At 45.9% G+C, this 13371-nt stretch overlaps 1 protein-coding gene across 2 annotated transcripts in view; it reads right to left on the bottom strand.

Annotated features, from left to right (window-relative positions):
• The window catches only part of RAP1GDS1 (Rap1 GTPase-GDP dissociation stimulator 1), a 222491-nt gene that overhangs the window by 164530 nt on the left and 44590 nt on the right, over positions 1-13371 (bottom strand). For both annotated transcript variants that reach the window (XM_030190713.1, XM_030190714.1), the window contains exon 2: positions 6653-6760. In XM_030190713.1, coding sequence (XP_030046573.1) covers positions 6653-6760 — 108 coding nt within the window. The remainder of the gene's footprint in view (positions 1-6652; positions 6761-13371) is intronic.

The following is a 13371-nucleotide window of genomic DNA, read 5'->3' as shown; positions in this document are numbered from 1 at the left end:
AAATGTTTTATCCATTTTGTGCAATCTTGTAGATTTGTTTTATTATGTAAGCCCGCATTGAGCCTGCTACAGGTGGGAAAGCGCGGGTTATAAATGTTACTATACAATACAATATAGTGGAATTAGAAAAAGTACAGAGAAGGGTGATGAAAATGATAAAAAGGATGGGACGACTTTCCTACGAGGAAAGGTTAAAGCATTCTACAAGGTAAACACTATTTATTTATTTACTTATTTGGATTTTGCTCACACCTTTTTCAGTGGTAGCTCAAGGTGAGTTACATTCAGGTACTGCAGGTAGTTCCCTGTTCCTGGAGGGCTCACAATCTAAGTTTGTACCTAAGGCAATGGAGGGCTAAGTGACTTGGCCAAGATCACAAGGAGCAGCAGTAGGATTTGAACTGGCCACCTCTGGATGTCAAGACCAGTGCTCTAACCACTAGACCACTCCTCCACTCCATTTATTAAAAAAAAAAAAAAAACCTTGATATACCGCCTTGGCCTAACCAAATAGACATAAGCGGCTTACATAATAATAAAAATAAAATCTAAAAACAACAACGTTATAAAATACATGCCATTAAAAAAAAAGAACAGTCTTAAAACAAACAAAAAATTGCACCATGAGGTATAATGGGAGGTTAAAGTGACTAGAAGTGAAGGTTAAAGTAAATAGATAGGTCTTTAGTGCTCGTTTAAAGGAAAGAGGGTTGATAACAGATACTTGATGGAAGATTTGGTCCCAAACTCTGGAACAGATAACTGAAAGCGGTGTCATGGGTAGTTGTTAGCCAGAGTTGTGGTGGGGGAGGGAAGGTTAAGAAGGTTGTGGTCTACTGATCGAAGAAAACACAGTGGTGTGTAAGAAATAAGATGATAAAAGAGATAAGGCAGCATAGAGAAAAGCTTTCCCTTGATAATTAGAATGAGGATTCTGAATTGTATACGTGCAGATAATGGAAGCCAGTGTTCAGTAACAAGAAGGGGGGTAATGTAGTCAAACCTGCGAGCATTGTAAAAAAGTTTGACAGATGTTGATTGGACTAACAGTAAATGCTTAAGGGAATGTAGTGGAAGACCAGAATAGAGAGAGTTACAGCAATCCCAAATGAGAAATGACTAGTAGTGCAAAAATCAGAGGACGAAGGGAAGTAGCTGGAGTAAATGGATGAACTGCACGGATTCAATGAAGAGAAAAATGAGGAGCAAAGAACTACATCAATTTGAAGTTTGAAAGTGAACTCAGAGTCGAAAATGTCAATTTTCAACTATATTATGACAATACTTCATAAAAAAAGAATAAGCTAAACTATGCAGAAATAATACAAACCATATAATAAATATAGAAATTGAGTTACAAATTATAAAGAAAATTGATGAATGTGGATAGCATTTTGTCCACCATGGTGGAGGGGGGGAAGCAGACAAAGAATTAGACGGATAAGATAAAAACAAGTGTTGCCATACTGGGACAAACCAAAGGTCTATCAAGCCCAGTATCCTGTTTCCAACAGTGACCAATTAAGGTCACAATCCTGAAAGAGTAAAATAGATTTTATGCTGCTTATCCTAGAAATAAGCAGTAGATTTTCCCAAGTCCATCTTACTAACGGCTTATAGAATTTTCTTTTAGGAAATTATCCAAACCTTTTTGAAACATCGCTAAGCTAATTGCTTTTACCACATTCTCTGGCAACAAATTCCAGAGTTTGTACTCGTTGAGTGAAGAAACGTTTACCCCAATTTTAAATTTACTACTTAGTAGCTTCACTGTGTGTACCACAGTCCTAGTGTTCATCCTAGTGTTTGTGGAAAGGTAAAGTAGGGCTGCATGGTAATCGCATTAATCATGAATCACAATTTTAAAAATTAATTGCAATGATTAACGACCCTCCTTCACAAACACCCGCCCAGTTGACTCAAGTAAACCTTCGCCCTGCAGCGGCCAACAGCATATTGAAATGCTGCCTCGGCCTGGACTGTGCCTTTCTTTCTGACCTGTCCTGACCCCCCTGATGTAACTTGCTATTTTCAGAAAGGGGCACTGAGTCAGAAGGAAAGGCCCGGTGCAGGCAGAGGCAGCATTTCAATACACTGCTGGTCACTGCAGGGTGAAGATTTACTCTTTCCCACATGCACCACTTTGCACTTCTACACATCAAACATCTGCCATTTGGATGCCCAGTCTCCCAAGGTCCTCTTGCAATTTCTCACAATCCTTTTGCAATTTATTAACTTTGAATCACTTTGTGTTATCAGTAAATGCAATTACCTCACTAGATCCTTTATATGTATGCCAAAAAGCATCAGTCCCAGCACAGACCCCAGGGGAACCCCACTATCTACCCTTCTCCACTGAGAATACTGACCATTTATCCCTACTCTGTTTCCTCTCTATTAACCAGTTTTTAATCCACAATAGGAAAATACTTCTTACCCACGATTTTCTAAATTTCCTCAGGAGTCTTTCATGAGGTACTTTCATGCCTTTTGAAAATCCAGATACACAATATTAACCAGCTCACCTTTATCCACGTTTATTCACCCCTTCGAAGAAATGTTGGGCTCTGAAAAGATTTTCCTTGATTAAATCCATGTTGGCTTTGTCTCATTAATCCATGCTTACGTATATGCTCTGTAATTTTGTTCTTTACAATAGTCTCTACCATTTTGTCTGGCACAGACATCAGGCTCACCGGTCTATAATTTTCCGGATCACTTCTGGAACCCTTTTAAAAAACTGGCATTACATTGGTCACCCTCCAATCTTTTGGTACCATGCTTCATTTAAGATAAATTACATATTACTAACAATAGGTCTACAACTTCATTTTTCAATTCAATCAGTACTCTGGGATATATACCATCCGATTTAGGCAATTTGCTACTCTTCAGTTTGTCAAATTGCCCCACTACATCTTCCAAGTTTACAGAGATTTGTTTCAGTTTCTCCGACTCATCAGTACCGAATACAATTTCTGGCACTGGTATCTCTCCCCCATCTTCCTTGGTGAATATCGAAGCAAAGAATTAATTTAATCTTCACGACACTAGGGCAACACAGCAAAGGCTATTGCAATGTTGAGGTAATCTAATACTAACTAGAGAATAGCAATAACCTGAAACATTTAAAATACTGAACATAGTAACATAGTAGATGACGGCAGAAAAAGACCTGCACGGTCCATCCAGTCTGCCCAACAAGATAACTCATATGTGCTAATTTTGTGTATACCCTACTTTGATTTGTACTTGTGTTCTTCAGGGCACAGATGTATAAGTCTGACCAGCACTATCCCTGCCTCCCAACCACCGGCTCTGGCACAGACCGTATAAGTCTGCCCAGCACTATCCCTGCCTCCTAACCACCAGCCCCGCCTCCCACCACCGGCTCTGGCACAGACCGTATAAGTCTGCCCAGCACTATCCCCGCCTCCCAACCACCGCTCTGGCACAGACCGTATAAGTCTGCCCAGCACTATCCCTGCCTCCTAACCACCAGCCCCGCCTCCCACCACCGGCTCTGGCACAGACCGTATAAGTCTGCCCAGCACTATCCCTGCCTCCCACCACCGGCTTTTTAAAGGAGAAAAGCCCTCAGAAACTAAAGGACAAAGCCTTTAGTATGGTCTGATTTAAAATTTCAAACCAATTCATATGGACTCTGTGAAAGATAAGTGCTGAGTTTCTGTACATTTTGGAAGATTTCATGTAATCACACATACACATATTAAAAGCAAAAAAGATATAAAAAGTATAAAAGAGTAAAAAAGTCTTCACAATAAGGAGTTTTTTTGCCTGATTACAGAAACAACGCATTGGTATGAAATATTAAACCAGACCATACTAAAGGTTTTGTTCTTTAGTTTCGGGGGGCTTTACTCCTTTAAAAAGCATTTTTTCAGTATTTTAAATGTTTCAGGTTATTGCTATTCTCTAGTTAAAATTAATTTAATCTCTCCACTATGGCCTTATCTTCTCCGAGTGCCCCTTTTACCCCTCGGTCATCTAGTGGTCCAACTGATTCTTTTACCAGCTTCTTGCTTCTGATATACCTAAAAAAGTTTTTACTATGTGTTTTTGCCTCCAACACAATTTTCTTTTCAAAGTTTCCTTTTGCCATCCTTATCAGCACTTTGCATTTGACTTGCCATTCTTTATGCCGTTTCCAACTATTTTCAGTCAAATCCTTCTTCCATTTTTTAAATGATTTTATTTTAGCTCTCTTTGACTATCTATGTACCTTCTTTTGTTTGACTGACTGTTCATTTATTTTCTTGCACATCTTCAAAGGTCCCTCAGGGTCAGCCCATTGAGCCAAAATAAGCTCTTGGATGGAGTCATGCAAAGGAAAGGCTCGAGCAGGCTTTCTGGTACTAGCCATCCTTGGATTAACCGAGGAGGTTGTGCCACTCCCAGGATCTTCAATCGAGAGGGCTTGTAAGGCATCTGAAATAAGCGTTGGGAGCTCCTCGCGGTGGAAAATCCTCACCGCAGACGGATCATCAAGCTCCTGTGGCAATTCTGCACCCGACTCTGGCTCCTCAGCCCAAGAAGTTCTGCCACACCCGTCAGAATCCTCATAGCCTGACCACGGGGGGAAAAGGGGGGTGCGCCACACTCAGAAGGGGAATTAGCCCTTCTGCGTTTATCAGGAGGATAAGAAACAGGCAAAGCCATCTCCAAAAGGCCAGGATCCACCGGGGGGGGGGGGGGGGGGGGGGGGCAGGCAGAGGGTCCGAAGATCCCTGTGGAAGAGCTCTTTTAAGCATGTATGCCCTATGCAGCATTAAAACAAAATCAGGGGAGAAAACCGCTCCCTGACCGCCCGGATCCTGCCCAGGGCTATCAGCTCTATTATTAGCCTCACTCAGAGGACTCCCCCCCCGGATTCATGGCTCTCCGTCGCAACGGAGGCCGCGCCATGTGGAAAATCCAAAATAGCGTACGCTGCCAGCTCAGAGCGCGAAAGATCGCCGCTCGCCATGCTCGGGCCGGTTCTACCGTCTGTACAGCACGAATTACAGAGCCCCGCTGCTGATTTGCGCTTGCCACATTTAGAACAGCGCTTTAGACTCCGCAGCCATCGCCGAAAACGGCGGTAAAATTCAAAAATGGCGGTTCGCGCCAAAAAAGTCCTGATCGTGGGCCCACCCCGGAGGAGTCAGAAAACACTCTTACCTCACTAGACCGAGTATCACAGCTCCGGTCCTACAGAAGAATCTCAAGAAAAAATCTTTTCCAAGATCGCTGCGCTAAAGCACGACACAACTTTAATTATTTATTTATTTATTTATTTTTTAACGCTGTGAGGAAAGCAGAGGCAAAAGAGGTAAATAAAAACACTCCGGAGGCTCAGATAAGTGGGAAAGGCAGGGAAAGGCGAACCAATGTGCCTGCATCCACTGAGTGGGAAAGGGCTGACCTATGTGCCTTCAAAGTGAAGCTGCTATAGCCTCTAACACCCCGGCTAACAACTGGCAAGCCAGGAGCCACCCCCAGGCAGATTTTGATGGAGCTCAAAGAAGCTGCAGCCACCCTGCTTGGAGAGACAGAGAATACTGAAGAGGCAGTGGAGCTGGCTGGCCATGAGGCACTGAGAAAAGTTGAGTGCTCTCTATCTCCCCCTGCTGGTTGATGGACACAACCCATACGTAATGGCTTCATCTGCTTGATGACAAGGAAGAAGACGGCTTTTAAAATTCGGACAGATGGAAGGAGGGGGGCCTTGGAACTCGGATGGAGGGGGGCCTTGGAACTCGGACTCAGAGGAACTGAGGGTAGTAGTAGTTTTAAAATTCTGGCTGGGCTGGAAGAGAACTTCCGGTCTGTAAAATATTGGGGGTGCTCGAACACCCACAGTAGCCACGGAGTCGGCGCCTATGTTTTATACTATTTTTGCTTGCTTCTCAGATTCCAAAAGGACCTAGAATTTATCTGTTCATAAGGGTTAATCACTTGCTGATGAAAATCCTCAATTAAGCCCTCTGCTGAAAAGTGTCCTAATAATATGAATTGGCTTAAAAGTCTTTAAATCAAAGATTGAGCCTGGTGTGGGTGGGAATCAGAAAGCTTCTAAAGTAATTTATAGCTTAACTTTATATAAACACATAATTTATCCATTTATCCCGTAACTCCCCATTCTCCCACATTTTAAGACAATTTCCCAGCTGATTCCTTACCAGCAGTGACAGGTCTACTACTTCTTACTTAGCAGTCCATCAGGATTTATATGAAGATTTAAATTTAAGGCTAAGTTAACTACCACAAAGGAATAAGTTTCTTTAAAAAAGGTAATAAATAGAAATAAAACAAAAAACAAAGAAAAGAAGATGATGCTCATTTCGAAGGTGACCCTTCTTTAGATCAGAAATGAGCAAATGATGACATAGAATATATCTGTAAAACATAAAAGCATTCCAATGGGGGGGGGGGGGAGAGAAAGAAGGAGAGATGGATAGGTGATCAGAAGGTGACAAAGCAGTATCATTTTATGGTTTATAATGCAATAGGAAACCGATCTGTAAGTCCTGTCTAGTGAGTGCCAAAATATTTCATCATTTTAACTTCAAAGGTTTTACATTCCCGGATGGTTTTGAAATTTCCTGTTATTATTCTCACCATACATAAAAAGTGATATAATTGAACTTACTGTTTTGAGCCAAAGCTTGGAGCAAGCAATCCAAACAGCCTTCCAAACTATCTGAAGTACTATCCGCAGCTGTTAGTTTCAGTTTCTTCAAGGCATCACTTAGATTATCTGTTCAGTGAACACATACAAAAGGGAATAAATCACTGTTGTGAATCAGGCTATCAAAGCTTCTAAAATCATCTGCAAAATGCAGAAAAAACCATTTAAGAAAAAATGACAAAAGACTGAACAATTCCCTTATGAGCAAAGGCTTAAACATAGAGAAGAGTCCACAGAGTTATCCAAGTGTACAAAAATTAACAGAGAAATTCAAAAAAGGTAACTAGAGTTAAATAAAAGTATGTTTTCAATCAATCAAACAAAAAAAAAAAAAGAAAAGCTTTAGACAAATATAGTCAAGACAGTATCACCAAGTTTAAAAAAAGGTCTGGACATGTTTCTGGAGAGAAGGTTCATAGACAATTAGCCAGACTGATATCACTACATCGTACTTCAAGGAACAAGCAAAGACTGGCGACTGTCTGAAACAGACAAGGTGAAATTATGACTTACCTGATAATTCTTTCCTTTAGTCAGCTGCACCGTTCTGATCGAGTGTTCTCCTCCTACCAGCAGATTAAGGTAGAGAAAAACTGATCTCGTCCAGTGAGCTCATCAGTATAACTTGCTGGTGCTCAGTGAAAAACTCCAGTATGCAACTGATACTCAAGTATCAGAAGGTTCCTTTATAATACACACCGATGCCTAGAACTCTGGAATTAATTGCCAGAGAATGCAGTAAAAGTAGTTAGCAGAGTTTAAAAAAAGGTTTGGCTAACTCCCTAAAAGAAAAAGCCACTCTTAAGATGTACTTGGGGAAAATCCACTGCTTATTTCTAGGATAAGCAGCATAAAATGTATTGTACTGTTTTGGGATCTTGAAAGGTACTTGTAACCTGGATTGGCCACTGTTGGAAACAGGATGCAGGGCTTGATGGACCTTCAGACTGTCCCAATACAGCAACGTTTATATTCTTATGGGGATGGGGACCCACGCCCCCCCCAGAAGCCGCACAGGGATGAGCTAAGCACGTCACCAATGGATGCTAAAAAGTGTGGCTGGGGGCAGTAGAGAACAGTTCCACTCTGAACCAGGTCCAGCCTGATGATCGAGTAACCTGGGAGCAACCATTAGGCTCTACTTCATTAAGCAGCCTCTGTCACCAGAGCGGAAAGCTACGCCAGGGATCAAGAATACCAGGGTGAACAACCTACCATCTGCTAGAGGTAGAGAAAATATTGGAGTTTTCCACTGAGCACCAGCAGTTTATACCAGCGAGTTCACAGGAAGAGATCAGTTTTTCTCTACCTCCATCTGCTGGTAGTAGGGGATAAACACCCACTTGTTCAGAATGGTGCATCCAGATGACAAGGAATGGCTCATTGAGCCCAGTATCCTCTATCAGCCTGCCCCATGTTATACTGTTCCATTCAGAGACCAAGATCTTTGAAAGGGAAAATAACTGTGAAAAACATGCAGAACACTGCCCATAGAATCCTTTCAAATCCCTCTGTATGTATCTATGTTTGTGTGTGAATGTGCAAATATCCCTTGTTGTTTGTTTTTGTGTGTTGTGTCTGTGGGGGACAGCTGGACAGACTAGAAGATCAGGGAGAGCGAAGAAGAGGGAGAGGCAGTTTGAATGAAAGAATCTCCTAATTGCTATGTTTCACTTTATTTAAAGTATCTATGCTACAGACGCTGAACAACTCCTCCCATAAAGATGCACTGGGCAATTTTTGAGGGGAGCTTATTTCTCTGGAACTCACAATCTGCTTTGGCCCATTTTCAAACTCAATGTGTACTACCACTCCCCCCACATGTTCAATTTCACTAAAAACGAGCATGCGCGGCTGGGCGGGAAAGCAGGCCGGTGGTGAATATTGCTGCAGGAAAGCTTCTGCTGGAGGGGCTTGGGGACCCCCGCCAGCCCAGGTATGTAGGGGTTTAAGCGTGGATCAAGAGCGGTGGGGAAGTGTGGCAAAATGTGCCTCCCTCACTTTGGCCTCATGCTCCCTTCCAAATCGAGGTCTGGCTTTGCCTCTGCTGCATATACCAGGGAATAACCATATCATGGGAACCCTGTATGGCTGCCAATTAGAATTGAATCTTACACTTCAACTACTTCCAATCGGAAAGAAACAGAGCATACACAGAAGCCCGGGCTGAAGCCTTCCAAGGCGGAATTTCAGTTGATGCTGGCTAAAGAAAAGAAAATGATCAGATAAGACATTTCTTAGCGTCAGTTTATACTGTTCTGAATCAGCAGAATGTACCAAATTAGACATAATGGGCAAGGGAAGATAAGGCTACCCGAACAACTGCTCTGCCAAAAATCTGAACATCCAGCTGGTAGTGCTTAATGAAGGAATGAAGCAAAGACCATGTCGCCGCTCTGCAAATCTCCTCAGACGAAACAGCCTGGGCCTCTGCCCAAGATGCCGCCTGAGTCCTGGTCAAGTGAGCCTTCAGTTCTGGAGGCACTGGATGACCCATATGGATGTAGGCGGACTCAAGAGCCACCTCAATCCATCTCACAATAGACGCCATGGAGGCCGCCTGATCCTTCAGAGGACCATGAATATGCAATCAGTGGGGTGAAAATCACTAGTCTCCTCCAGGTACCGGAGAAGCGCCATCCAGACATCCAGTTTGTGAAGCCTACAGTCTATAGGAGAAGAACCTCCTGCCCCGGAGAGCAAAACACCTCCTGATTCAGATGGAATGGAGACACCACCTTCAGCAGAAAGGATGGGACCGTACACAAGGACACTGAGTTCTCCGCAAAGGACAGACACAGGTCCTGGCACAACAAGGCCTGAATTTCCCAGACCCTCTGAACAGAGGCAATTGCTACTTGAAACACCATCTTAAGTGTGAGCTCCTTGATGGAAGCGGAGCGCAAGGGCTCAAACTGCACCCTCGACAAACACCCAGAGAACTAAACTGAGGTCCCACAAAGGAAAGGAAGGACAAAGTGGGGGGGGGGGGGGGGGTACGTGTGCCACTCCCTTCAGAAAACAAGACACTTCCATGTGCAAAGCCAGGAGAGGTGCCCGTCACCTTTTCCTGAAAGCGCTGCCACTTGGACCCTCAGGGAGCTCAACATGAGCCCCTGCTCCAGGTCCTGCTGCAGGAATCACAAAATGTTGGGAACCTGAGCCCTCCAGTGGAAAAGGGCTCAAAAACCTGCCAAACCACGATGTAAGCCAGGGACATGGAGGTCTTCCTGGACTATAGTAGGGTAGCAATCACTGTGGAGAAAACCCATGCTTCTCAAGCACCACTTTTCAATGGCCACAGCATAAGCCAAAAGGGATCCGGATCCTCCATGTGTATCGGTGCCTGCTGAAAAAGCCCCCGACCCCAGGGAAGGGGGGGGGGGGTCTCTTACCAGCAGGCGCTGGGGATACGTGTACCAAGGTCTGCAGCACCAACTTGGCACCACCAGCAAGACCAAATGAGGATGACACACAATCCTGTGCAATACTTGGCCTACCAGAGACTATGGAGGAAACACAGCAGCACTGCTGTCAGCCAAGGCTGAACTAGGGCATCTATCCCCTGAGAAGCCAGGTTCCACCATCAACTGAAGAAGAACTCTGCCTTTGCATTGGCTCACGAGGCCGTCAAGTCAAACTGAGGGCCACAGCAGTCCACTATGAGCTGAAAGGCCTGCTGCCCCAGCTCCCACTCTCCCGGATCCAGAAGAGAGCAACTGAGAAAAGTCTGCTTGCACATTGTCCTCGCCTGCAACATGGATCACTGAAAGAACCTGCAGATGTGCTTCCAATCAGCGGCAGAAGCTCGCCACCTCCAGTTTCTGCCCTGCCTGTTGATGTATGCTACTGTCGTTATATTGTCAGACATTACTCGGATCGCTTTCCTTTCCAGAGGCAGCTGAAATTCCAGCAGAGCCAACCAGATCACCCGGGTCTCCAGGCAGTTGATAGACCAGGTGCTCTGTGCTACTCGCCCCAGACAGTAACCTCCCCAGCCGAGGAGACTTGCATCTGTGATGAACAACACCCACTAAGGAGGATCAAGAGGGACCCCCGGGACCCCCCCTTCCCCCAACAGGTTCACCAGACTGTCCCACCAGGCCAGACAGCTTGGCCCTCAGCAGAAGTGGAAGACAAATCCTAAGAGGCTTGAGCCCACTGGAACAGGACCCACTGCAGAGGGTGCATATGAGCTCACCCAAGGCACCACTTCCAGAGTCACCGCCATGAAGCTGCAAGTAGTCCCAGGCATTGGGCCTCGGAAGCTTGCACAACTGGCACTTCTGTGCCCGCAGCTTCTCTGATTGCTCCTCTTGGAGAAACACAATCCCCTGGCACGTGTTGAAGCAAACTCCCAGGTACTCCAGAACCAGAGACGGAAACAAATGGCTCTTAGGATGATTCATGACCCAATCAGGGACTCCAGAAGACAGATGAACTGATCAGTGGCCTGACAGGCCCCTGCTGCTGAGTCTGCCCCAATTCAGCCAATCATCTGTATATGGGTATACCCGAACCCCCTGGTGCCGAAGATGCGCTGCCACCAGCACCACCTTGGAAAACACGTGTGACACTGTAGCAAGGCCCAAAACAAAAAATGCTTGCACAACAAACAGAAGCGCAGATATCTCCTGTGATGATCCACAATACAGATAAGCCTTGTGAGGTACAGGGAAGTCAAGAACTCCCCAGGCTGCACCAAGGCTATAACCAAGCACATCTCCATCTGAAAATGTTGGACCCTGAGGCAAGCCTTGACCCTTTTGAGGTCCAAGATGGGATGGAAAGAGTCACGTTTCTTTAGGATGACTAAACAAGTGGAGTACCATTTCCAGCTGCGCTCTGCCGGAGGCACAGGCTCCACCACTCCGAGAGCACACAGGGGCTGCAGAGTGGATGCAACAGCCTGTTGCTTCAGAACAGAACTGAAGGGCGAGTCTATGAAGGCATTGGACACCAGATGGGCAAACTCCAGAGAATACCTCCCAGACCCACTGATTCGAGGCGCTACAGGCCCACTCGTCCTGGAAGAGACAGCCTGCTTCCCACCAGCATACCCTCACTGGGCAGAGAAAGGGGCAGTGGCTCTGCTGGAGGCACTAGCAGGGCCGGCTCTTTTGGGGCCTTGAAAGGAACCCTGCCTGAAGGACCTGCCCTGGCCACCCCCGAGATGTACAGCAGCAGGTGGGCTGAAAACACCGACCCTCTAGCTCACTCCTTGGAAACAGAGGAATGCTGAGAGCCTTTCTGCCACAGAGTTAGAGAAGCCGTGCCTCCCCCATGTCCTTCACCAGCTTCTCCAGGTTCTCCCCAAAGAGCAACTGCCCCCTAAAGAGCAGCAGACTCAAAACATTTTGGAAGCCACAACCACTGGCATTCGACCACCGAAGCGGCCAATGAGCAGGATACTAAGTGGACCAGATCATATAGAGCGTCTGCCAAAAAGGCTGTTCCTGACTCCAGGTGACCCACCTCTGGGGACTCTGGGAGCGGAGGCAACCATCACAGCATAACCCTTGCCACATAACCGCCACAAATGGCCTGAATACTGAACATCCCCACAGAAAAAGGCCAAGCAAAACTGCTGCTCCACCTTCTTGTCACAGAGCTCCTTCAGAGTAGATCCCCTATGGACCAGCACAGCAGATGCCTTAGTGACCGCCATAACCAGAGCATCTATCTTAGGAAAAGGCCAATGCCTTTCAACCTCCTCCAAAGTTAAGGTATAAAGGTGATCCAGTGTCCTGGCACCTCTAAGGGGATCACCTGGATTTTCTTACTCTACAATCATCAAGCAGATAAGAGCACAGTGGAGAAGAAAATGCTTAGGGAGTCCAGCAAGGCCCTCCTGCAGCAGATCCCCCTCAACAGGGTCCACAGCCAAAGTTTGCAGCACAGAAAAGGACTTAGTAACCAGACAAAACAGCTCCTTTTGCCAAAATAGACGGATCACATGGGACTGCTCCCCTGTGGACTGAGTCTGAAATGACTTTGGAGTCTTCCCCCACCTCTTCCGAATTGGCACTTCAGGCACCCTTCCCTCGGTCCTACACTGCTTAGAACCCAAACTGGGTACCCCCATCCAACTTCAACTGCTGTCAGACCAACTGTGCCAAGCTCTGGAGCCAAAAAGCTTCCCCCCTCCTCCCACTAAAACAAACCCCGAGGGGGGTAGGGGAAGCAGGCTCCCCACCCCACCCGAGTACCAATGTGGAAGGGACAGGTGGGGGGTTAAGTACCTGGGAGCTACAGAGGGAGGGTGAGGTGAGATCCCTCAGGACCAAGCAAAGAATCACCCAGAAGCACTAAGGAGTGTGATGTGGGGGGGGGGGGGGGGGGGGGGGGGAGGAGGTTGCGGATCCAAGCTTCAAGCTCAACCGTGTACAGTCCTGACACTGACTTGGAAGCAGCAGTTAGGCTCAACCACATTGTGCAGCCATGACCAACAGAGTGGGAAGTTAGGCCAGGGACAGAACACTACAGCACAACCTACCAGCTGCTAGAAGGTAGAAAAAAATACTAGATTTTTTTTTTTGTTATATTTTTACCCCGCGCTTTCCCACTCATGGCAGGCTCAATGCGGCTTACATGGCTTACAATGGAGGGTTAAGTGACTTGCCCAGAGTCACAAGGAGCTGCCTGTGCCTGAAGTGGGACTCAAACTCAGTTCCTCAGTT

The sequence above is a fragment of the Microcaecilia unicolor genome, chromosome 2 (assembly GCF_901765095.1).
Source record: "Microcaecilia unicolor chromosome 2, aMicUni1.1, whole genome shotgun sequence".
In the NCBI taxonomy this organism is placed as follows: domain Eukaryota; kingdom Metazoa; phylum Chordata; class Amphibia; order Gymnophiona; family Siphonopidae; genus Microcaecilia; species Microcaecilia unicolor.
Note: the sequence above shows the minus strand (reverse complement) of the source record. Positions and strands in the feature narration are given on the sequence as shown.